The 25,053-nt window shown below is 40.1% G+C and overlaps 1 protein-coding gene across 6 annotated transcripts; it reads right to left on the reverse strand.

Moving 5' to 3' along the window:
- Nucleotides 1-393: 393 nt before the first annotated feature.
- RAB3GAP1 (RAB3 GTPase activating protein catalytic subunit 1) lies at nucleotides 394-24,573 on the reverse strand. 6 transcript variants are annotated; one of them, XM_037397042.1, is made up of 25 exons: nucleotides 24,441-24,572; nucleotides 24,289-24,344; nucleotides 23,312-23,387; nucleotides 21,902-22,034; nucleotides 21,597-21,675; nucleotides 20,831-20,950; nucleotides 20,062-20,227; nucleotides 19,188-19,287; nucleotides 16,661-16,742; nucleotides 15,793-15,861; nucleotides 15,023-15,096; nucleotides 14,209-14,301; nucleotides 12,678-12,847; nucleotides 12,247-12,345; nucleotides 11,733-11,905; nucleotides 10,654-10,708; nucleotides 10,006-10,374; nucleotides 8,779-8,916; nucleotides 6,925-7,152; nucleotides 6,318-6,414; nucleotides 6,125-6,228; nucleotides 5,901-6,016; nucleotides 4,568-4,670; nucleotides 2,971-2,991; nucleotides 394-1,620 (listed from the first exon to the last, which is right to left on the reverse strand). In XM_037397042.1, the coding sequence occupies exons 1-25, from the start codon at nucleotides 24,456-24,458 to the stop codon at nucleotides 1,378-1,380; spliced, it is 2,982 nt and encodes a 993-aa protein (XP_037252939.1). In that variant the 5' UTR covers nucleotides 24,459-24,572; the 3' UTR covers nucleotides 394-1,377. The 6 variants fall into 6 exon arrangements, with proteins under 6 accessions (XP_037252939.1, XP_037252940.1, XP_037252941.1 ...); XM_037397043.1 differs by lacking the exon at nucleotides 2,971-2,991; XM_037397044.1 differs by lacking the exons at nucleotides 24,289-24,344; nucleotides 24,441-24,572 and adding an exon at nucleotides 22,938-23,056 and having other exon boundaries at nucleotides 23,312-23,382.
- Between the last annotated feature and the right edge of the window lie 480 nt (nucleotides 24,574-25,053).

Genomic DNA, 25,053 nt, shown 5'->3' on the forward strand with positions numbered 1-25,053 from the left:
GAAGAAGTTGGATTACTTAGTAATGAGCCTCGTGCCATTTCTTTTAAAGACGCTAGACAGTTAAACGACAGCTAAATTGGTCTTTGTCTTTTATCAGAGGAATTTGCCTCAGGTAAAAAACACACAAACAGCCTGGAGAACAAATTCTGTGACAAGATTTTCTCTGAAGAAGACCTAATGCTTCTTTACCTTGAATAATGTATTTCTACTTGATACAGCTCTGAGGGAAACGCTCCAACCCCTGACGCCTGTTCCCCTCAGCGAAGTTTCAGGGTAACTGTCACTATATATATATGACTGTATATAGTCACAGTCACAAGTGCTGCTCATCCAAAAATGACATTTAGCAAGTATTTTATAAAAACCATGACTGGTACCCAAAGAAGCCTGAAAGCCAGTAAGTTCTGATTTATTGAGTAATGTCACCAATACTGTAGCTCTTTTTACATTTCATTTTGTAAAGTAATGCTGATCTTTTGCCGATTCTCACTGAAACGAAGAACACTGTAAAGCAGCATTGGCACACAGACGTCATGGTGTCTGCACGATAGCCAGCGGGTTAGCTTCCAGCAGGCAACACAACTGCTCTGTCTTACTGGATCAAGGACAGATCCTGTATTCAACGGGTCTCTACAAACCAGTGCCTTGCTTCCAGTGAAATGCCTCTGTGTGTGTCATTTACATCCAGCTTTGGCCCTTGCATGCAGGGCAGGATATAAAGTAGCTTTAAGTGGATCGCTGACACGTATCAGGCTTATGGTCCACTTACAGCCCCACATATATTTATTTCTGTTTGGGAGAAGCGGCCAAAACAAGATCTTTTTGGACAACTGCTGCAACGCTAGGAGAGTTTACCATGAGCTAGACCGTACTGTGTATTTTAAATGAAAATAAGGATAGTTTAGAAGTCATTGCAACTTCGTGATTAACCAAAAAATACGATTAGCAATAAATACAAATTACTTAATGTTTGCACATCAATTTCAGTAACTAATGTCACTTGATAAAATCTAATTAAGAACCATAGAGCAGCACATTCTGCATGAATTTCACCATGAATTATTTGCATACAGCTCATTCATGTCCATTATTCAACAAGCTAATGCAAAAAAAATATTACACTCCCTTTGGACAGAGAGGAGATAGCCAAACTTTCTTCCCCAAAGATTCTGATTGAAATGACTTGTGAAGCTGCTCCAGGCACCCTGCTCGGCTGCCCATTCAGCTCTGTGCCTGGGAACATGACACTCTGTCAACTAGCAATGACTGTATTGTCTCCTCACCACAAGCCCATCCCTCTGTAACAGTAACTTCCCTGCAGGAAAATGAAGAGCACGCTGGTTGTGAAGACACCCAAGATGACCACAGGTGGTTACATCAGAAGAAGGTTGTATCTGCTGAAAAGGCACCTGCAAGTCGGAAGTCTGCCTTGGTCAGCACGCTGTACATGCGCTGGGGTAACGGTTTGGAGTAAGGTGCAGGGCGGGGGACAGTTGTGCGCAAAATCACCTCACGACCTGTGGGTGGTGGGAAATCTGAAACTACCCCCGTGTTAAGCCTTCGCTCCTCCGATGAACCCGATCTCCTCAATTCTTCATCAAGCGGAGGCACTGCAGCCACCTTAAACAAGAGCAGAGGTATAATTACAGGGCAAGCTGTTTCTTAACGATAGGGTTCAGAAAATGTTTCTGAGGAGGAACAGAGGAAGATTAGAAATGGTGAACACATCAAAAGGCTTTATGTGCACACAGAGCAGAGCAAGACACTAATGGGATGTTAAGAAATCAACTGCACACAATCGGATGGAAGAACCTTCACGTGTAGATGGTGAAGCTCAGTCTAGATGAAGCTCCTGATTTTTTGGTGTGAAGCAAGGGTTCTGACCACACAAAATGCCCCCTTCTCAAGCAGGAGGGCCCTCCCCTCCACTCACTGTGGCTACATGAGGCCAAGCCAGCCTTCCTTTAAAAATCATCAGTGCCGCTACTGGAGTCTAGACTAATTGTCACCTGCCTTTTCCAACTCAAAATACTACTGCAATATGTGTGTTCACGGCCAGAGAGAGGCTTGCCAGCATGGCAGTGCAGAGCGAGACACTGCAATCTCCACAGTTAGTCTTTGCCTCAGAGCTGGTAAGCAGCAACACTAACATCTGAATAGTGGAAGAAGGGCTGACATGCTGCAATCAGCCCTGTAACCATTCCCTGATTGCATACACGTATGTGTACACACACCCACCCCCAAGTAGGGCCCTCATTTAAGTGTACACAACTCAAGACTGGCAGTGTCCCCCTGAGGTGGGGCAGAATCCACTGGACGACCCTCGTGGGCCACACTGCACCTCCGCTCCCACCCCCTCCCCAGGAGCGGGGCCCTGGTACCGCTCTGCAGCCTGTGCCACCAGAGAAATCACCAGGGACAAGTGCCGCTTGATCCTACAAGAACAATTCTAGGAAACTAACCAAGAGGATGTTCCCTGGGCTACACTTCTGGCAGTTACCCCAGTTCTTCCCCAAACATCTACCTCTGTCCAAAAAGCCCAGTAGTTTCAGGAAGCCCTGCTGTCTAGATTGCAACATTCAGGTACCGTCCATCACTGCCTCCCGCCCCAGATACCTGGCTGTTCAATAAACAAAAAACAGTGACAGCAAGAGGGAAGAATATAAAGTCATGGCCACATATTTCAGCATCAGAAAATGCTAATAGTCACTTGAAGAGGTTTTTTTTTCCATTTGCCTTGGAATTTTGGGTTTTTTTAAAAAAAGATTTCTCTCTCTTTTTGCTACCTGGTAGGCTCTAAAAACAAACTATGAATGAGGAAAAACCATTCTGGAAACACAAAATTATTTTTATGCTTAGTATGTGAACAACAGCACAAACTAAATCAGGCTGCTGTACTGTATCTACTGAAAGGTTCAGCTCTATGCAGCTAGGGAAAATGAGTGGGAAACAAGGGACAAAGTTGGTTACCTCATCAGAAGACTCAGTCAGCTTGGAAAGGGATGAGAAAAGAACCAGTGATGAAAGATAGAAACAAAGGCAAGTCAGAGGTGGCTTACAAGAGGTTAGAAGGAGATTGTAGGTTTAAGAACATCATGCACTCTACTTCTGAGAACATGCATTTGCGATCATAATTTTCCTGAGAAAACTTGAGAATACAACAACACATTTTACACAACTCACAGAGATGAGTCCAGGTTCAAAAAATAATGAACAAGGATGTCATTCCACTTCTATTTACCAATCAGGTGTCAACTGAAATAATTCATGGCAGATTCAACACCCAGCAGGGGCCTGTAGCAAGTTAGCTCCTGTCCTACTAAAGTCTTAATTAACAGTGACCAGCTACTAGTGGAAAGTTTCTGTAACCAAGCTTCAGTCACTGGTATCTCAAAGGAAATAAAACCCTAGAAATGTACATACATCTTTAACACTGACACTAGAAACTCTTACTCCCCTTTAAAAACATAGTGCCTCAATATTAAAGAGACAAGCGCATACGCTTGTGTACACTTACAGGGCACAGTCCTGGGCTTCATAGGGGAGCCTGTAAGTAAGGCTGGTTGACAAGTTGAGATCTGCAATCAGATTTTCCCTAGAGACTAGAAGGATAAAATAAATGTTCCGATTTTCATTTCTCAGAATAACAACCATGGGCTATTTTCAGAATGGTCCTTTTTTTATGCTGACTTGCAAAATACAGATTATTACAAAAGCATCCATACCCTACTAGAGATTAATACCCAATCACAACATTTTTATAGCAATGATTTTCAACAGGGTTTCAGGCTCTTAAGATGTCTGCAATACTTACGCTAACCTTGTTATTACCACTGTATTTACATTTTAGTCAGATAATTTGATGCTATCAAGAGGTGTAATTCTGACAGAAACTGAAGGCTGACTGCAGTCCAAGAAGTTTGGAAATCAGTACTTTAAGGCTAATTATTACAGAATCTGCTTAAGAGAAAAAGGGAATATCTATACCAATAGAGGCTGGGGAAGGGTTTCTAGAGAACAGACGCAACACTGGCAATAAGTGAACTGCATGTAGAGTTGTACTGAAAAAGAACTGAAACTTCCCTAAGCACACTAGTTTCCACAGAAGAAAGCTCAAGTATAAGCCTCAATCTAAAAAGTTAATTCCTCCTAAAATACTAAATGTTATGACATGTTTCTCTGCATTCCTATGTGAAACAATCAACACGCTTGACTGCTCTTGCTGTGATGTTGCATATATTGTGTAACTTGAATAAAGCTGAAATTTGTGCCATAATGGATTAGTGATGTCACCCTCTGAAGCAAATTAAACGTTGGTGACACCTTTATCTACCTAGCTGGCTTTGACTGTTTTAACATCCCGGGTCACTTACTCTTCTTCCATCTTGCAAGGCTCTGTTATTGCCAAAATCATGTCGGAACACCACAAACGTAAAAAAACCTCAAGCACATTTATGACAGTACATGCATATATGCAGACAAAATAAACTGGTATCATATGATAAGTTGCTGCCTCATACTGCTTACATCAGAAGTGTCTGCAAAGCAGCCAAGAGCTTTCTCTTACCCTCTGAGCGTTCACGAACAGCTTGTGAATAATGCTGCCAGCAGGTCCTCTTCCTGCACCAATAACTGATACTTCTGGCTGCTCCAGGAGACAGTTTACAAATCTGGTGGTACAAATTATTGAAAAGGAAAAAGGGATGTTTAATTCTCAGCTAATCTCAAACCAGAACTGTTTTCTGTGAGGAGGTCTCCACCTAGCACCATTTGCAAAAAGCAAGACAACCCTGACATTTCTCAGCATCCCACTCAAACACCATCATCACCTTTTCATCCCTTTACTCCTCTCCCTCTACCCTAAAGACTAAACCCCCCCTTAGCCTTCAGTTGTTCCTTCCTACCTTTTGCTCTTTCTTTAGTGCTAATACAAGCAGCTGTTCTTTCATAGGTTACGTAGGTCAAAACCGAGCTGAACACAGCGGCCTCCCACGTCAGGTCAGGAGGGGCAGAATTCTAGAACCATTTACCATTGCAACCCCAGCAGCAGGGCCACTTAATGCAACTCAGCCTCTGAAAGGACTGCTTCTCTCAATTAACCACAAACAGAACCCAGGCTCCTAATGCAGATGTGTAAATTCAACATGAAAAGCCGTCATGGTGTTGGCCACACAGTAGTAGTAACAACATGACTATTTTTTTGAGCACAAAGATACTGCTTTGGTCAGACACCGTTCCTCCGAACTCCCAACAGGTATTATAAAAATACCAATCGCTCCCTCTCAGCACCGCAGCGAGAAGTTAACATGGTTGGTTGGGTTTTGGTTGGGTTTTTTAACGGTACATGTTAGCCATCTTTAGCAATAAGTAAATAATCTGATAGCAGGTAGTGAAGCAATGAAACCTGGCTTGTTGCTTTTCATTCATATGGTTCCTCAGTAATATGTTTCCCATAGTAAAGAGACTAGAGTAAGAAAGCGTAACTTGGGGGGTGGGGTGTATTTCATTCCATAGTAGTTATAGAAAATACTGAATTCCTAGTCCTTCTAATTTCACCTCTGTTGTAACAAAGTTAATCAAATATACCTTTTACAAACATGAAAAACTAAACTAAGTCCCCAGTGCTGTCAAGATAAAAACAAATTCCATTAAAACAACCTGTATCACGTGTTTTCAAAGAGATGGTTACTTAGAGGAGCATTCTGGGTACCCACATACATCTCTAGGTAGCCTACAGACACCTAACGTTTATAGCTACTACACATGACTCCTTAGTATTCTGTATTATCACCACTTGAATCTGTCCTAAATTTTGAAACTACATAAAAAGGGCAACAGAGGAAGAGCAAAACAACACTGGGCGGGGGGGGGGGGGGAGAAAAAAAAAAATCAGCAGTCACCTTTGCAGGTCGTCTTTCTCCTCCTCATTTTCACATTTCTCTACCCCAAATTTTGCTTTCAGAGACCTTGCCCTGGCAATGATAGCTTCCACACTCATGATCTGAGCAATGATTTCCTGCAGGAGTTTAATAAAAGTGAAAATGAAAAGATGTTATTTTAGCACTCCTGTGAGCAGTGCAAAAGTCTGTCAGGTTTTGAGCACCCGCCAGTTAAAAAGCCTTACTTCCAACTTCTTGTCCTCTGGACCAGGGAATCGTAGAACTTTACTGGAATGGGATATTATCTGCTTAATAATCTTCTTAACTGAAGATATATCTTCTAGTGCTTCTATTTGGAGGAAAAGAAACAAAGAAGTTGTAATTATCGTATCAGCGTTCACCCTAAAATATCTTAATAAATTATGAAGCATTATTTACCTTCTTCCTTTACCTTGAGTACAGCTGCATGGATGATGCAAGGCAAGAGATGCCTTGCAAGGTCAGCTGGTTTCTGAACTGCAAGGTAATGAAGCACCTAGAACATTAGAAAAATCAATATATTGGTGATCAAAACTACTTCCCAAAGATAAGGTTAACTATGAAGGATGAGCACCTATATGGAATAATTCACAAGAAGGGAGCATCATTGTAAGAGAGGACTCAAGTAGTTTTGCAGGAATTTTCAGTGATTACAGTCTCAACAGGTTAGAATGAAACTAGAAATAATTATGTTTTAGGAACACTTCAGTTTCCTAACACATACATGCAGATAAAAACCTGTTTTATTTACTAATAATTCAAAGAAGGACCTAAGTAATACAGCTTGTGAAGTTACATTCCACACACTATTTTAGATACTTCAAACACACTGTTATGCAGCGGCAAGAATTTCTGATTAACCTCGCGCCATGCACAAAAAGTTTAGTAACTCCAAGAACACAGTGCAGTGACTTGTTGATGTTTAAACCTTGCAGAAGGAGGAAGAAGAAAGGGCTGCTGTAAGCATTACACAGATCAGACGATCACTAGCCACAGTGCTTTTTACCTTCTCTGCCTCTCTAGTGTCATCAAACAGTCTCTTCTGCCTCCGAGCTGGGACCGGTTTTGCTGTCTCCCAGGCCTCTACCCACATGTTGCTAGGAATCTTCATTCGGGCACTCAGCTCACCCTTAATGACTATGTTCCCCTTCTCATCAACCACTTCTGCTTCGATGTAATCCCGAGGGGAGTACCACCTCACAAAATCCTCCAGACAACAGCCAGGATTAGCTGCCTGGAATGAAAAGGAGATAAAATCTGTGCCTGAAAAATCCTATAAGAACATGATAATCTGGGTAGGAAGGCAGAGAACAGGCTAGGAACCAAAACTCGAATTCTGTCCACAGTCACCAAACTGCACACTATGAAAGAGAGCTGGCAGAGTGAAGGAACAAAGCATAAACCCAGACAGTGGCAAGGGGTAAAACCCACACCATCAACAAATACAAAGAAAGCTTTTTCTTGCCGCCCCAAATCAATACATTTAACAGTTATTTCAGGCAAGCTCAAAATTACGCTGTTAACCAAAGCTGCTGTCTGGTACGTGATACATGCATTAAGTGTGAACTTTAACTAATTTTTTATGTATAAGCTTAGACCAGTAAAGACTTAGATGAAAAACAGCCTAAGCCCAAAAGAATCACTGGGCTGCATAAATAACACTTTCAGCATCAACTTTCCGTCTTTTAACACTCCAGTAACAAAATTAATCTTTTCTTCTTCCTTCAAAAAGAAACTTGAAAAATAAAATCTCCCCCAAACAAAAACAATTCCATTTTTCATAGATGCAATGTCAACACAAATAAATACATCCACAGGTCTAGAAGATAAAAGGAAATCTGGTTTTCTATTCAATGTATCTATCAAGAGTGCACTTCTGCTTCCGATTATAGTTCTATATTATTGAGTTTTTAGATCACTTGCACCATAGAAATAAACCCACTACCTTTATTTAATATGACAGGAGTCGCAGCTAATAAACTGATATTGATATAAATACTCTTACTCTACAGTACATATATGTACCCTTTTAGGGAAACATTGCCATTATTATGGCAATAATTAAAAAAAAAAAAAAAGAAACTATTTCACAACAGAATCACCAATCTTTTTAGAGTTTTGGGATCCTTTGATGACAGTTGTGTATGTGCTCTTAGCTCCCTCTGCAGAGCTCCGAAGAGACATGGAACAAATTACTCAAAACCACAGCTAGTCCAATCCCAATTTGATGAACGGCTGTACAAAGAGAGACTTTTAAGTAGTGGTAACTTACCCTCCTGCTAAAGAACAAAACATCATTAACTTTACGTAAAAAATTATGTCCACCTCCCCAAAGTCCAAATACAAAATTGTGAACATGTTAATAGATTCTTTTTTTCTTTTACACCACCTTCATATTCTATCCATTTGAAGTCTGATTAAAGGTGCATTTTAAAAAGCTAGACACAGTGAAAAGTACAGGTAAGAGGCACTAAATGAAACCTACAAGTGGTGGGAGTAAGAGACATGTAATTTTGATTCAGGACTTTGATGCTCAGTTATCTCCTGACATCATTTTGCATGGGCTGGTCTGCATTTTAATTCCCAATTTATGAACTGTATGTTTTGTGGGGTTTTTTCCCTTTCCACAATCACTGTGCAAATTTACTGGAACGTTACAGCATAACAGGCTAGATAAAATATTTCAAAATCTATGAGTAAGAGCTTTACCAATAGGTCTTTATTTTCAACTTCAAACTATTTTGAAACTGTTTTGTGGAGAAGAAAAAAAAAAACTGTCAAAAAACTTCAAAATTTTTAAACACAAGCAAGAGAGAGAGTTTAAGAAAGCAGCCTCACAGAATTCTTCAAGGAGTACTACCTTGAAAGACTCCATATCTGACAGCAAGCAGGCGCTCTGCATGCGTGCCCGAAGATGAGCACCTTCTGCCGATGTCCCGAGTTTTGCCAGTACCTCAGACTGTTCTTCCAGCAAATCTTCAGTCATGGGTGCTGGTTCCTGTAACGTGGAAAAAAACCAAGCTGACAAATAGCCTCTCCGAGACTTAGCCCTGATTAAGGAAGGAGTGGAAAGCTCCCTGTCACCAAAAGTTCATTCTACTTTATTTTGTACTCCAAGGGAATAATCGTAACTCTTTACTGCTTAAACTGTTTACCATAAAGCTATGCATCTGAAGAAGACACTAAAAACAAGAAACTACAGAGAAAACAGCCTGAGACTGAAGTAACAATATAAGGACATATTGTTAAAATGCCAAAATCCAGATGAAGTCCAGGAAGTGTTTGACTGATACTATTTTGTTGTGATGGTTGAAAATCTACCTAAAGCAATGCAGAATTTTTGCCATTGATACTGTCAGCGCATAATTAATTGACAACATTTGCCTGACTACACTCTGCTAATACCTTTTACCCACGCAAAGCAATATTCATTAAAAATAACTTCTCTGAAGTGAATAAAAAATACTGTACTCCTCATGCACGGCTGATTTCAAACTACTTCCTCCAACACCACCACTTCCTATTTCCTCCCTAGTCACTCCGCAAGGCAGTCTGTGTCAGGTAACATTTCCAGTAGTTTGATGATACTGAAAACTGGTGACTTTTGATGCGAGTTGAAAAATCTTTCTCTTAGAAGAAGGAAAAAACAAAGCAACAAAAAAACCAGCAAAACTGATCCAGTACTCTGATCAGTCAGCTAGGAATTCTCCTGGTAGAAGAACCACAGCAGTTCCTGCTTTACAGAAAAGAAGAGTTAGGAGGGGATGGAAGGTGCCTTAAGAGCTGGCAATAAAAAGAATCCCGGATTTAAGGTACGCAAGGCAGCTTAATTCTTGTTTAAAAAAAACTTGGTTTAAGTGAAATTTGGTAAGGAGACCCATTCTCAAGTAAAACAAGGAGCACGTGAGATTTTGGTTTAACAGCCTCCTCAAGATTTAAAAATGGAAAACAAGGTCCTGGGCCAAAACCACTTAATTTTAACAACAGACTATAACCTGCAAACTATATATAGTTTCACAATCCTAGGTGTAAAGCCATATTGCATGAGAGTCATATTGCGCATCTGGCTCAACTCTTGCTACCTAACCTGTGTTATTGGAATGTAGAGGGGCTCTCCTGGATGCAGCAGCATCAGCTTTCCATGTGGATGCAGACGACCTTCTGGTTTTAAGTTTACAGACTCTTTGTTCCCTTCTTTTGGTCCTCCCTTCTTTCCATTTTCCTGTCCATTTCCTTTAAGATCTTCTGTGTCACTTAAACATTCAAAAAATTCCTCTTCACTGTCACTCCAAGATTCCCAAGACTTGCCAACTTCTTTTTCCTTATCAGGGTTATCTCCAGAGTGGTCTCCTCCTTTTCCAGTATCACCAGAAGCACCCCCAGGTGAACGATCAGACACGCTCCCCCTCTTCCCCTCATCTCTTGCTTTCTTTCTTTCAATGCAACAATTTAACATCTAACAAGTTAAAGGAAAAAAAATAATTGTTTAGCAATTACTTCTCTTATGGAAACAATGTTACAGAAAAACTTGGAGTCACCAAAAATTTCTTACATAAATCTACAAGATAATAATTCCATCAAACTTGTTGCTATAACAAAGATCTTCCCAAGAAATGAAGTCCACACCCAAAATTACAAGAACAACTACATCTACAACAACATATTTAGCTAGTAACCGCTATAATTTTGACAGTTTCCTTAGAGGAAAAATAATTTTTAAATTTGGGATATTTACCTGAAGTTTCTGATGCAGCAAACAACATCTCAGATCAGGAGGGCCGTTAGCTAATCTAACAAAAGGTAGAAGTGTAACCATTATCAATTATGAAATTGAATCTTTCACACACGTGCTCTTAAATCACATGAAATGCAAAAGAGGGGCAAATACCCACACTGAACCCAATCCCACCGTTAGAACTACACAGCTCTTCTACGGTCTCAGAAGACAAGCTCATGACTGAACAAGCCCAGAAGTTAAACTACATTTATTTCCTAGAGGTCATTTCTGAGAAAGATCATTGGCACCAGAATGAGACGGACACACCCTGCATTTCCTGGGCAGCTTTCCATTTAAGTTAAAAGGGAGTTAAAGGGTAACTGTTTTCAAACAGAAATTAAGCACCTTTGACTTTACTTTCAAAATTGCAATGATAGAGTCAACTTCCATTTTATGTTAGTGTAACCATTTGAAAGGACAAACCAGTGAATAAATGGCCAGTCCATGCCATTTAAAAAAAATAAAAAAGGGGGGGATGGGGGCGGTGGGGTAGGACAACATATATTCTTGCTCCACATTGATATCTCATCCTGACAGAATCCTTCATTTGCTCTGCAACAAACTCTGCTGCAGCGGACGTAACCTGGAAGGGCTGGACTACTTGATACAGCATGAGCTGCCTGAAAGGCTGTTACGCCAGCAGGAACTTGGAACAGCTCCCTTAGTAAAGTGGCAAAACTACACCACAAGGTACAGCTGTTTCTCCCTATATCAGCTCCTTCATTTTTATCTAACAATAAACTAGAAGCCAAGCTTTTGGATAAGCTCCCTGCCCTCCCCTTTCATTCACACAATGGAGTGCTCTTCAACTTGAGCTTCCCAAAGCATCCTTAAGTTTTCCAAGGAAGACACAGATGCTCTTCCCTACTCCCTATCCTTTCTTGCTTTAAGGAAGTAAGGCAATAAAAACAGAACATAGCATTTGAAATTTAAAAAAACCCAAACAGTATGTTTCAAAGTCATAGTGAACTCACTCTGTTCCTGAAACAAAGAACATTTTCTATGACGAAGCAACAAAACAAAACAAAAAAAATTACCCTGGAATAAGGTAGTTGTTCTCCCATCTGTAGCGCATTTCTAACACAAATTCTTGCCAAAGATGTGCCACTCCTTTTACTCCTCCATGGTAGAAGTTTATCATACAAAGGCATAAAGCTAGTTTGTACGTCAGACTATCAGAAGGAGCAGATTTAAACTGACCGAAGAGATTCTACGTAAGAAATAAATGAAAGCAAGAAATACAGAAAAAATGGCATTTTTTCCAAAATGATATGATCTCTTTCATGCTTGTCAATATAAAAGGTGCTAATTAAGTATAAGCTACCAAAAATGACAATCTTTGGAAGAAAAAAAAAAGAAAAAGAAGAAATTAGAAGGGGGAAGAAAAAAAAACAAGCAGCACTATTTTTACCTAGAGATTCCACAAAGGTAAATTCCCCTTTCCAAAAATTGTCTATTACAAGACACAGTGTAAACACAGCAAAGTCTGTATGAACACACACACTCAAAATTGCTTTTTATCTCTCAGGAGTGCCAGTCAGTAAAACTTACATATTCTTCAGTCTCTGGAGGAGGATTGTTTCCTGCTGTAGGGCTAGTTCTGCTTTCAAATCCATCTGCAACTTTGTCAGCAGCATCAGGAAATAAGAACTTGAAAAAACAAAACCAAAAAAAAGTTCAACACTTCCATCAGTGTGTTTTTCCTGATTTTTCCCAGCTTCTCCGTAAAACTACTGCTGGCTACATCCCAGCAATCCCTGTAATTAAAACTGTTAGCAGAGTTCATTTTCAGTCCACTTATATTGCACAGACTTGTAATGACTTTGGCTGTTTCAAGAAGCTGATCAATGCAATTCAAACGATGGAGCTAACATCAGACACTTTTCTTTATACTTCTGCTACAAACTCTAAACCAAACACATCAGTGGAACCATGAAATCTATGTTCTATATGAATTCAGTGTGCACAGACAGCTCACTTACCAGGAGAATAGTGTTCAGAACTTCATTGTTTAAAGGTGATTCATCCACTCCTCTGTGCTTGCGAATTTTTTTCTTTGCACTGTGAACCATATTTGTGACTGATAATTTATGGATTGGGACTGGTGCTGGCTCTGTGAGCTTTGACAAAGCATGGCTAATATCAGCAACGTCTATAAAACAAAATAAAAACAATTAGAACAAAACAAACACAAACACAAGATCATCCCTCTTTAAAAGCTCACCTGTCAACATACAGTCTGTTTATCTTGTATTGATTTTTAACACCCTGTTAACCAGAGCTACACCCCTGTGCTGTCAGGTTCCATACCTGATATTCACTGCTCTTAGCCACAAAGATAAGCAGCAGAATGAGGTCACAAAGGAGTCACAGGGTCCTTGACTTAATTTACTGAATGCAGTCTGGACTGAGTTGGCTGTAGTTAGTGCCTGCCACCTACTGTAGTAGTAATGCACACTTGCAGACAGTTACTGGCAGAGAAAATAAACCCAGTATTAATCGCTACATATACAACCTTACATTGTGTAAACACTATTCTGTTTCAGAGCCCTCAGGTAAACTCCTCAAATCAAAAGATTTTTTCCAGAGTTGCTGCTGGTAAACTTTAAAATGAATAAATACTGTTAAAGAGAGGGCAGACAAATTCAAGTAAAAAACTACCAGCAGCCTGAAAAACCTCACCTTGGCAAACATTTCAGGAACATTAGAGATAAGGAGGGTTAAAGAGACTGCATGTCAAGCACTAGGAATAACACACGTCCTACTCAGTCTAACACCTTTTTAAGCTGACTAGCGAGCTCCATCAAAACTACGACCAAGTATTACCAAAGAAAATACATCCATACAGGCCATATTTGGAGGGAAGAGGTGACGAGGCAGGAAGGAAGGGAATGTTCACCGTATACAGCAAGAAAAGCAAAAGAAAGGGAAAGGGACATCAAAAAGATGACAGTATCTATACTGCTGGGACAAAGTCTGACCCATTGGTCAGATAATTCTGGTTTGTTTGGGTTTTTTGTTTTTTCCTTAAAATACCTTAAAACAGAGAGGATAACAGCAAAGTCTTTCAAACTTAAGTTTAAACTTTCAAACTTCCAGTTTAAAGACTCTTTAAACTGGATGTTGAAACATAGAATACATAGTACTTAAAAAAGGAGAAAAGAGCAGAGAAAAAATACATAAAACAACATGTACAAATCTGACGTGTGCTCAAAACCAACTCTTGCACCCACTAGGAAAATTTTAAACTCTTGTATTCCAGTGGGAAAAAAACACCAACTGTAACAGAGGCAACTGTCCTCTGGGCTTTGGGAGGTAAGCTGGCCTAGAATTCATGAGAAATCGTACCATGTAGCACTGACCAGAAAATTCGTAGGAGCAGTACAGAAAATGCCTAACAGTTAGAAGTATAAATACTGATCGATCTGCAGTCAGGAAGAGGGGATAGGGAAAGTAAAATAACATGAAACAATTTAAAAGAATTCACACAAATTAACAAGATTTTAGTTTTACCTTTTCCTTCCTCTTCAAATGCAGACCTTCCAAGTATCTCATCAGTTGACTCCTTCCGACGGCAAAGCTTGAAGAATTCAGTAAGAAAGTCACCTGTACAAGAAAAGAAGTTTCTGAACAGCTACTCAGTTAAAAATCTCATTGAACAACAAGCTAACTCTCAAAATTATGCCTGAGGGACAATACATTTTATCTTTTAATCTGAAAGAACATGATAATTTTTCCTGAAGCACAAATATCTTTAAACCACACAATTAAAGCTCAGAGAAATGCACACTTAAGACAGCTATCAGCCACCTCTCCAAAGCACAGTTCTGCATTCAGTTTAACTTACTTCTTCACTCAAAGCAAGGTGAAACTTGTGCAGCATGTTAATTTTTTTAGTTTTGAAGCCTTTTTCCCCACAAGCTAAAAGGCAAGAACAGACAACAGTACAGCTCTCCAGGCATAGCAATCCTGCCTGTCAAATAGATTGATGCATCTAAGGAAATGGATATATGCAAAGGGCACTTAATAGAACGTAAAGATTCTCGGAAATCTAAATTTTCACAGAACACACAGAGTAAATGCTTATTCTCTGGAACGTGGTGAAGTCAGAACAGCAATGAAGTTGATGGTACACAGATGCAGAATAACCTACAACAGAAACGTCTGTTTTTGCAAAACTTGTGTTCTTGAAGAAGCAGCCCAAAATAACATCCACTTAAAAAAAAAAGGCTGTAAGGAAACAGAGGTCAGCCGGTAATCATCCATGCAATCCCAACTTCACAACAGCTTAGAAGTCGTAAGAAGATAGGGAATTCTTATGTCTTACCCAATAGACACTGAGGATTATCTGCTTTTCCGACTCTCACAGACCACTGGGGTGCTTGAATAGGATCCAAGTCACTTAAAAAAAAAAGTGTCATGTTGTCACTGTATGCAAGAGATGAGTATCAAATTCTCGATAAATGTAATGTCATAGCCAGTTAGGCCACAGAAGCCATAATATACACATTACATAGGAGAACATGACACTCTCTCTAATATGCAAACAAGAGTCCCTGTTCTCATGTACCTACATAAGAAACATGAGAACAATTCAGGTAGAACTAAATTGTCTTCCTTTAAAGTGTACTGATGTTGAAAACTCATTTCTGCATTAATTAAAACAATAAACCACTTTTTTTCTTCTTTCTTAAGTATCAGGATACACTGTTCTTTAGGAGGCTTAGCAGAAAACCTGGATGACAGTTTTTGGCAGAGGGATGTCAACCAGTTAATTCTTTTTGCTTTCCACATTCCACCATAATCTTTTTCAAGAAATATGCAATACACAATTAAGTCTAGCATGGGAATATGCCAAAAAAAGGAGGTGTATGTTCTGTTGAGATTACGATACAATAATATTTTCTCCCACAAAAATGCATTTAGAAAGGTGGCATTTTCCCAAAAGAGATGTTCTATCAACTGACCTTAGCGTTCCTCAGAATGAGTTCTCTTTCACACACAAAGCCACACACAATGTTTTAGATGTTAACTACTGTACTTAAGCAACAGATAAAGTACACTTCTAGATATTTGCAATTCAGACAAAATACTTACGAATAAACATCATTGTCGACAATAATACCTTCTGTTAGGTGAGGCCATGTAGTAGCTAAATGAAGCTCACTGAAACAAAACAAGATTTAAATCTTTCAGTGCTAGTAGAAAGTGTTCTTTCCATCACAGTTAAGATCTTGAAAGGTATTTGTGATATTCATATTTAAGCCCCTCTAGGTACTCTGCAGCTACAGCTACAAACATGCATGTTTTCCAATGAGTTTTCTCGCTGCATACATTCTGTTGGTTATTCTACAGCACATCACCCACTACTGCACTAAACTTTACTAGTACCTGGCACACAGGACTCTTCCACAACTCCTCTCTACGAAAGGAGAGACTGCACACTGTATTTTAGGTATCCAGGTACAAAACAGCTTTCACGAATTGCCTACAGCATTAACCACCAACACATCAAAATGTTTCCTAGATTTGCTGAGTGGTAATGGGATGTACAGGAGAGGACAGGGAGATGTAATAACACAGTTTACAGACCCACTTTATTTTAAGTCTTCTACAAATGTCAAAATTAAGATGAGAATAAGTCCAACCCTTTAATTTTTAAAGTTTCTCGCTAGTTAAGGTATATTTCAATGTAATAGTTTCAGACATAAATGGAGTACTCCAGAAGTTTACGGCAAAAGGTTTACATACTAGAACTCTGATTATCATTAGACAATTTTGCAAATGGTCATCTTTGCTATTAGACCATTACTTTTCACTGATGTTTCTTATGTGCTTGAATAATTAAGTATCTGTTAGAGGCACGCTAAGCAATAGGCAGGCAAAGCTAAGATTTGAAATAACGTACCTTTAAGCCCTCCATTAAGGAAGCTGTAAAACGCAGTTTTCTCAAATCTTATCTTACCTAATAGGATCCTCACAGGCACCAAATGGTAACTTCCCAAACTCAAGGCCTCCAACTTCTCCCCCAACTAGAGCATCTATATCTGAAGACAGATCGATAAATTTTCCATACAGAATTTATGGAATATTTTAAGCAGCATATCATCTTAATTTCACAGTAGCATGCAGGATGACCAGAGCACAGCTGAGCAGCTAATGTGACAGAGCTATGAAAACGTAATCCTGGCATACAATCGAATTGTTTCCAGCAGAAACTGAGAAGTAATCACACAACAGGACATTCAAAAAGACAGATAAAATTATAGTAATCTGTGTTGAGGGAAGGTTACTTTCTTCATACTGGCAAAGATGGTAACTATAAAGGCAGCCTTAAAGAGTAAATGCTGACACAAGAACAAAGATACACAAATTTGGCAGAAAAACATTTAGGCAGGAAATCAATTCCAAGCAGAAGAGGAAGACTCCAAAAGAGCAACTCTGGAGAGTGAAAAATCAACCACTTCTAAAAGGCTGACTATTTTATGAAGAGAGTGATATGTTACATCTCCTATAGTTAAAGATATAACCCAGTGATCTGGGAGATTCCTTGTAATCCCAGGTACTTAAAGATGCCTCCCAGCATCCTCAGCCACTTCCCATGCTACATCCTTCAAATATATAAACCAAAAATAGACAGCCTTCACTGAACAAAAGTTTAAAATGGGTAATAACATATTGGAATGCCATTATAATAATGCTATTACAGCATCTGATCCTTAATTTTAGATGCATCTGGCAAACTATTTACACACAAAACAAGCAAAATATTAGAGCAGATGAAGTACTTGGATAACTTAATTACATAATTCCTTCTCCAGAGAAGATAAAAGACATTTAAATTCTTTGGGTTTATTTGAGAAGAGCTAAATAAGTGAGGGTAATAAAGTACAGGTCTAGTTTCTCACAATGAATGTAAAACCACAACTGCATGTAGCAACAGCAGTAAAAATGATGTTCATTTCCAGTTTCTGCAATACACTATGCCACTAGCTCCCGTAACCAGAATCCTCTGAAAGAATAGCATTTTTTCAAACTGCTCAAATCAAGAGATACAATCAGTGGTACAACTCATTCACCTCAAATCAGGGATCCTGACTTGATGAATAACTATAGCAAGGCAGAGAGCGACTACAGAAATCACCAACTTCTGTGTCTGCAGAAATAATAAAAATTAAAATCTGTAGAACCAGCTTCCCAAGTTCTTTATGTAAACTTGGTTTATCTACAAAGAGAAACTGTCACTTAAAAGAGCACTGACCTTCTCTGACCCTAAAGAGCAGGATTCTCTTTAAACATATTTTCAACATTCCTTAGGTACAAACACAGAGGGATCAACTTCATTATAGGCTTCTTCAAAACATACCTTTGATTACTATAAGAAAGTATTTTTTTGAAAGCCAAGGAAAGCCAAACAATTAAGTAACCAGACCAAGGTCACACAGGTTTTGTCTAAGTGTGCCCTAAATACTTTAAACTTGTTACATAAAACTACTACAAAGTCCAGAAGAACTCAGGCATTTTAATTGCTCCACCACCCTGTGCCTGAAATACCACACCACTAATAAAATCTATGCTAAGAAGGAACTAACAGCTACCTTTTTCCTGTACATTTGTTTCCCTTTGAGCCAAGAGAAGTTTATAATTTATTTTCTGATGCCATCTATATAGAAATTGTTCTGTTAAAACCAAATCCTTGATACCCAAGCAAAAACGTGTTAACACCAAGCAAGCATATGAGAGTTCACTGTAAACAGAGTACCAAGCCAGCAAACTCACTCTGGTTTCCACAGCATCACTATGACATAAATTTATCAAGTCTGGTGCGTGTACTTCAGATTCAGGGCTATACATTACTTCTCCCCTTTTTCCCCTTATACAAAGCTATTAGAACAAAAGGCTTGATCAGAAAATGTTCCTGCATGAAAAAAAAATAAATCAATCAACTCCTTGGCTTACTTAGCATTGTGTAAAAAACAACAAAAATCCAAACTTTTACCTCAAGTGAGGTCCATACAATATTTTCTCCCTTTCCCATTGTTAATACTCTTAAATAGGGAAGTATTAAAACCAATTACTTTACGGAAATACTCCTGTAAAGTATTAGCACTACTAGAACCTGAATCCAAACATTTTCCTAAGGAATTCAGGGCAGAATTCTTTAGATCCACAATCAGTCACCCTTTCCTCTCCAAACAGATACTACCATTTTAGAAGTCTCACTGTATCTCTAAATGCTAATAAAAAAAGCATATTTCTAAGCACAGCCCTAACCAAAACACCTGTCTCAACCATAAGCCACAGACATGATTTCAGAGCAGCTTTAAGCTTGCTAACCTGTCATAGGGAGTGGGATGGTACTCAGTTTTAACTGAAGCCTTTCCTAGTAATGCAGAAAATGTTTTAATTCTTCTGGCAAGATACGGGAACATTTTCTTCAGCACTGACTGCTTATCTTAAAACAAGTTATTCTGAGGACATAAACCTCCTACCTGGTGGCTGCTGTGGCCAGAAATACTGCTGCCAGTCTTGAAGCACGTATGTAAGCCGAATAGCCATGCTAACTGGAGGCAGTGGTGTTAAAGGGCATCCCTTAAAAACATTACAGGAAAAATTCAATGTAAAGAGTACATCCTCTCAAACACTCCAGGCCTCCAACATAAATTAGTTAAAATAACTTGTATTAGAGCTGATTTTATCAGAACTGCAACACCCCAAGTATTACTAGTAAAGCCATTATTCAACAAGACATTCACAGATAAAATGCATGAGACACTCATATGCTCCATTTAACTGGTAATTCAGAAGTAAATCTGACCAGAATGAGTTAGGTTTTCACTAAGAATTTTTTTCCCCTCAGCGTTTGGATGAGATTGCCGACTACCAGTACCAGTTGTGAAGCATTGCAGTCAGCCACACCAGTCCATAAACAAGCAACTTCCCCAGACTCCTGGTATTTCACCAGGCTGTTTTTCACTCTTAACTTACCTAGGAGAGCTACAAAGCAGCGGAATTAAGAACCCACCTCAACCCTCCCTTCTCTTAAACAGAAGAACAGTTTGTTTTGTGGAGGGGTAACAGAGGATTGTTGCAAGGAGACTGTAAAACACACACTCCCTCACATGCCAGTGGAAATAGCAATGGAAGAAGGTGGTAACATTTGAGGAACAAAACCTATACCAATTTTCCTTCTTTATCGCTAGGTACTGGTGATAGCAGGAAAAAGATTTTGTTGGTATCAGCACTGTAAGCCTCATTCTTATTAAAAAAAATATATATCCCTAGAAGACAGAAGCGAATCCACAAGCAATCAGGTAATACAATAATCATTCTTAGTATCAGTTATAAATGTTCAGATGCACTTACAATCTTCGATTTGAAGATATCCAGTAAACCTGATAAATGAGTATACTGATTTGGCACTTTGCGAAGATGAACCATTTCGAAGTCAGTTCGAACTCCTGGACCCTGACATTCTCCAACATACATTCGTCGCCATTTCTGATGTATTTGCACAAACAGTGGTACCTGACTATTAAACGGGAATATTTCAGATTATTTGAAATGTCACACTGTCTTCTAGTCTACTAGCTACATCTTTTAACATAATTTCAACATTATTTCTTATTCTTTAGAATATATTCTCTCTTAATGCAACACAGCTTAAAATGGTTCATAGGAATCAAAGAAAAATACTGTGAATTTCACCATTAAATGGAACGCCTAACAAGCTGACATATATGACAAAAATGTCATAAGCACAGCCCTATCCATGACTTCAGCTACCTAGTTTTCAGTCTAAATATTTTTTGAGAAAAATTAGAAAGTTACTGATACCATGTATAGGGAACAAATCCTTTCAAAAGTTGTATTTTGTATACCAGTTATTCCAATAACTTCTAGCAGCTTTTAAAAAGCCTGTAAGGTTTTTAAACAATAATGAATATAAACAACACATGGAATCAATCTTATAAAGTTTCCATGGGAAATTTTTTTAAATCTTTTTGTAACAATGTTATGGTGCAAATGCAACAAACTCTGAAAGTATTTTGCTAACAAATTAGTACTTTTTCCTCACAATAGCAGTATGCTAGAGTTTTACCTGGACATGTAAAAAGTTTATGCTTTCGCTTACCAGCCAGTGTTCCCCAATGCGATGGAAATGGAACTCAGCAAAAGGTTACACTTGGATTCACTAAGTACCCCATCATTATTTGCCGTCGGAGCAATAACCACAAACTCACGTAAGCCATACCTTAGAGAACGAAAAAAGAGCACGTTTGTGTTTTTTTAGCAAGCCAGCTAAACCACACATTTTTTAGCAATATTGTCACCTGAATACAACAGACTGTGGAATCTGTTATTTCGATGTGAGCGCCTCTTTCAGAGAGGTCAAGAAGTGAGTGGGCACAGAGTGCTGCGGAGTGCTGCAGATTCTCAAATCACAAACCGCTGGAGCTTAACAGCACTCAAACCCTGTACTCAAAATCATGTGAGGACTTCCAGATCTAACAGTCCTGAGGTTTTTTACTTTATGTTAATAAAAACTGTAGCTATCTATACACAAAACCAGTCTCTCTAGAACAATGCTATAACATGCTCAAGATTTGCATTAGCAAGCATATGGTTGTCACAGTTTCTTAAAATGCTGCAGCTTTCCTTTTTCAGAATGCGTCTAAACATTATCAATATAAAAGCTTAGCTCGTCTATGAAAATTAGTCTAAGAAAACTAGTCTATGGTGGGCTTTTTTTGCACTCCTTGCCTGCGTCCAGTATGAGGAATCATTTTAGTTAAGCTTTAACTTCCAATGGCAAAAAATACAGATGTGATTGTGTCAACTTCAAATATTTTTCAATTGCTACGCTTATTTGTATTAAAGATGAGAAGCAGCATAAGTACCATCTTACGAGACAGTGAGCTCTGGGAGGAAAGTCATTGTTCATGCACAGCAAGTCTTGCATAGGCAGAGGAAGGGCATCTGTGAAAAAAATTGATAGAGAAGAGCATCAGCATCCATTCAGCTGACTTGCAATTTACTTATATAAGCAATTTGTTGACTGCAAAGCATACTAAAAGCGTGTCAGATCACACCCATCTGATCCCAGAAAATTTCACACAGAAGCAAATCAACACACTGTGAATTTCACATTCTGAAACTGCCTTTTGTAGTATCCTTACAGCTATGTAAGTGAACTATCAGCTACCTTCTACCAGTTCTTCTTTCCCATCTTTGTCACTGGGTTCTTGTACAAGATAATGATGGGTAATTGAGAATTTGAAGTCTGCAAATGAAATTTCATCTGATTTCTCCTCCCATGCTCCTGTGGTATATACACCCTGCATATAAAAAAAGATACTATTTGATCACATTCAGTTAACATTCACAAGCCTTAAAAAGTATACTGCCCACAGGATCCATAATATTTATCCATCTTTTTCTACTGCTAAATATTTATTCTTAAGCAGCTAAACACTGTTTAACTTCAAAAAAAAATTCTCAAAGCACTTCTTTATAATGGTAGCTGAATGCTCTAATTCGTGTTGCCAATAATCATGTTCATCTCGAGGACCAGATATCACTGAGAAGCATTCAGAATTACACTGCAATAAAGTGGCAGATATATCCTCTCATACGCATCTATGCATCTTAAGCATATGCACCCTGAACTTTTCCCAAAGACAGAAGCTTCCCACCTGGTATTTTATCTACATCATTCTTCTTTAATATTTACTTTGAATATGCTTTCACTGATAAATGAATTTTTATCTGTAATTTGAAAACTTTATGTATGTAAGGATAATTAATTTTTAAACAAAAATAGAGCATAGGAAAGTTACTAGGAAAAAATATTGTACAGAATTGTGTGTTTCTAATAAAATAAAGCAACTTGGACAATCCTTTGATCTGTATAGGGTGTCTTCTCACTAGAAATCAAGAAGAGAGGTCTGGTCTGGAAAGACAACATGGAGGAATACACTGACAGCTAAGGTGGAAAACTAGTTTATTAGATAATTTAAGTTTTTGTTGTGAATACACTATATCCTGACTAAAATTAAGAATCATAAAATTCCTCTGGAAATATAGCAGCCATTCAATCTGAAACAGCTGAATTTATCTGCAGCAGCATGCAGAAAAGTTCAGCAATTTCCTCTGCATTTTACAGGACTGAGAAAGCACTACAAATGCCCTAATTAGACTTTGAAAAAAATATCTCTCATCTACGAAACATACTGACTCACAGATAGTACTAGGCAAACCTCAACCATAAGCGTCTGACGTGTGACAATGGCACAAGGCAGGGCAAAATGAAGCTCCTTAAGAATTTAGAACAGCTTCAACCATGTTTCCAGATTCAAAACTAGGAATAAAAAAAAAATACTAAAAAATCACTAGGCCCTATATGAAGATCCAACTTTACCAGGGAAACAGCCTGTTTGGCAGACAGCCCACCAATAAATTCACAGCAACTGTTTGTCAAATTGCCACTTTCGTAAGCAAAATTCCCCAATACAAAATCTGCCACATGTAAGAAAATGGCACCCCATGCAATATAGACGTGTATTCCTAGTCAGTAATTAAAATTGTAAAAGAAAATTCAGAAGCAGCAACTGACCTTTTCTAGAGCTTTTCCTGAAGAAATCCCAATAAGTTTCCAGTCATTCAATACTTCTTCTATTTTTGAAATAAATCTATTAAGGAGAGGAAAAGGCATTAACATCTGCTGAACACTAAACTTGTATTGTAACTCAGCCACCAAAAAGCAGGCAATATGTTGTCCTACTATCAAATTCCTTAAAACAAACCCAAAGAACAAACCAAGAACAAAAAAACCCCTCCCAAGTATCAGTCTAAAACTGGAACAACTGCTTCCTAGTACAACTAAGAAGGTCCTCCTATGTTTACATTTTAAATGTTAGTTACTTTTAGCAACTGCTACAAGCATGTTCAAGCCGTGACAGAATCTCACCTTTTTCTGGTACTGCAGCATATTACTTCTAACACATACTGCTGTTTCACTGTCCACAGACAAATAAGCATCTGAGACAAAATTATAAACTAAATACAGATTTAAAAAGCAGTGCTTGGAATTGCTGTCTCCTGTCACGGACACTGTTATGGGAAAAAGCCTTTTAAAAAATAATGCATTAAGAACACAAGAGCATTCTTCACCTTACATGTACGTTCACAACCATGTACGTTGTTCTACTAACTTTGAAAGGCTCCAGCTATGAGGCGACTACTTTAATAACTGGGCGAGTACTTTAAGAAAGCACATAAGCTTTCGAGATGTTTACTCTAACCCCCTTCAAGGAGGTATTAAGCCAGACCTTTCACTAAGCTCAGAAACAGTTTGCCTAGATCCTCTTAACCCAACTCGGTAGCTGCGGCCTGAGCCTCGGCCGTAACGCCGGGCCCAGCTGCGGGGGCCGCCGCTACCGGCCACCGCGGCCTGACGCTTGGCGAGGCCGGCGGCGGCGCCGAGGCCCGGTGAAGGGGGATGGGCCCGGTGAGGGGGGAGCCCGGTGAGGGGGTCCCTCAGCCCCCCTCGGCGGCCGCGGCGAGGGGAGCAGGGCGGGCGGCAACGCCTACCTCTCCCACTCGGAGGCGGTGGTGAAGTCCGTGATCTCAAACACCTCCGACTCGGGCTGCAGGGAGAGAGCGGGAGAAGCAGTGAGCGGGGAGACCGCGGCCACCGCGGCCGCCGCGGCAGAGCGCAGGGGAGGGGAGCGGGAAGCGCTCACCTCACTGTCCGCCGCCATCTTGCGCCGCTGCCCGGCCAGGACCCCCTCGCCCCGGGCGCAGAGGCTCACGGGAAGGCGGCGGAGGGCGGTGCGCGCCGTCCCGCCCGCGGGCCGCTCGGGTTGCTCTCACAGGGCGGCGCGGCCGGAGCCCTCCCGAGCCCGGCTCCCCGCCGCGGCAGCGGGGCCTCCCCGTTCCCCGGGCATCCTTCTTCCTCCCGAGCCCTCCCCGTCCCCCGGGCGCCCTTCCCCGTGGGAGGGGACACCCGAGCGGCCCCCCGCGCTGGCGGCTGGCTGGAGGGCCTCACGGGCGCCGCCGAGGAGGCTCCCGCTGGGGCGGTCACCTCACGGCGCGGCGAAGCTGAGGCAGGGGCTGCTCCTGTTAGGGATAGCCCGAGAGGGTAAACGGAGTGCCGTACCGCCTGGTCCGCCGTGTGCCTGGGGTACCGGGGCCTGGCTGCGGTCACCATTAGCCCGGCGGTGCCCGGCGGGAGCTGGGGTGTCCCGCGGGCCCGGGGACCCTAAAACAAGGCAGCCGGCGGCCGTCCCGCCGAACGGCGCCCGGGGCTGCCGGCATCCAGCACGCCCGTGCCCTTCAACACCCGGACAGCTCCGC

The sequence above is a fragment of the Falco rusticolus genome, chromosome 8 (assembly GCF_015220075.1).
Source record: "Falco rusticolus isolate bFalRus1 chromosome 8, bFalRus1.pri, whole genome shotgun sequence".
Classification (NCBI taxonomy): domain Eukaryota; kingdom Metazoa; phylum Chordata; class Aves; order Falconiformes; family Falconidae; genus Falco; species Falco rusticolus.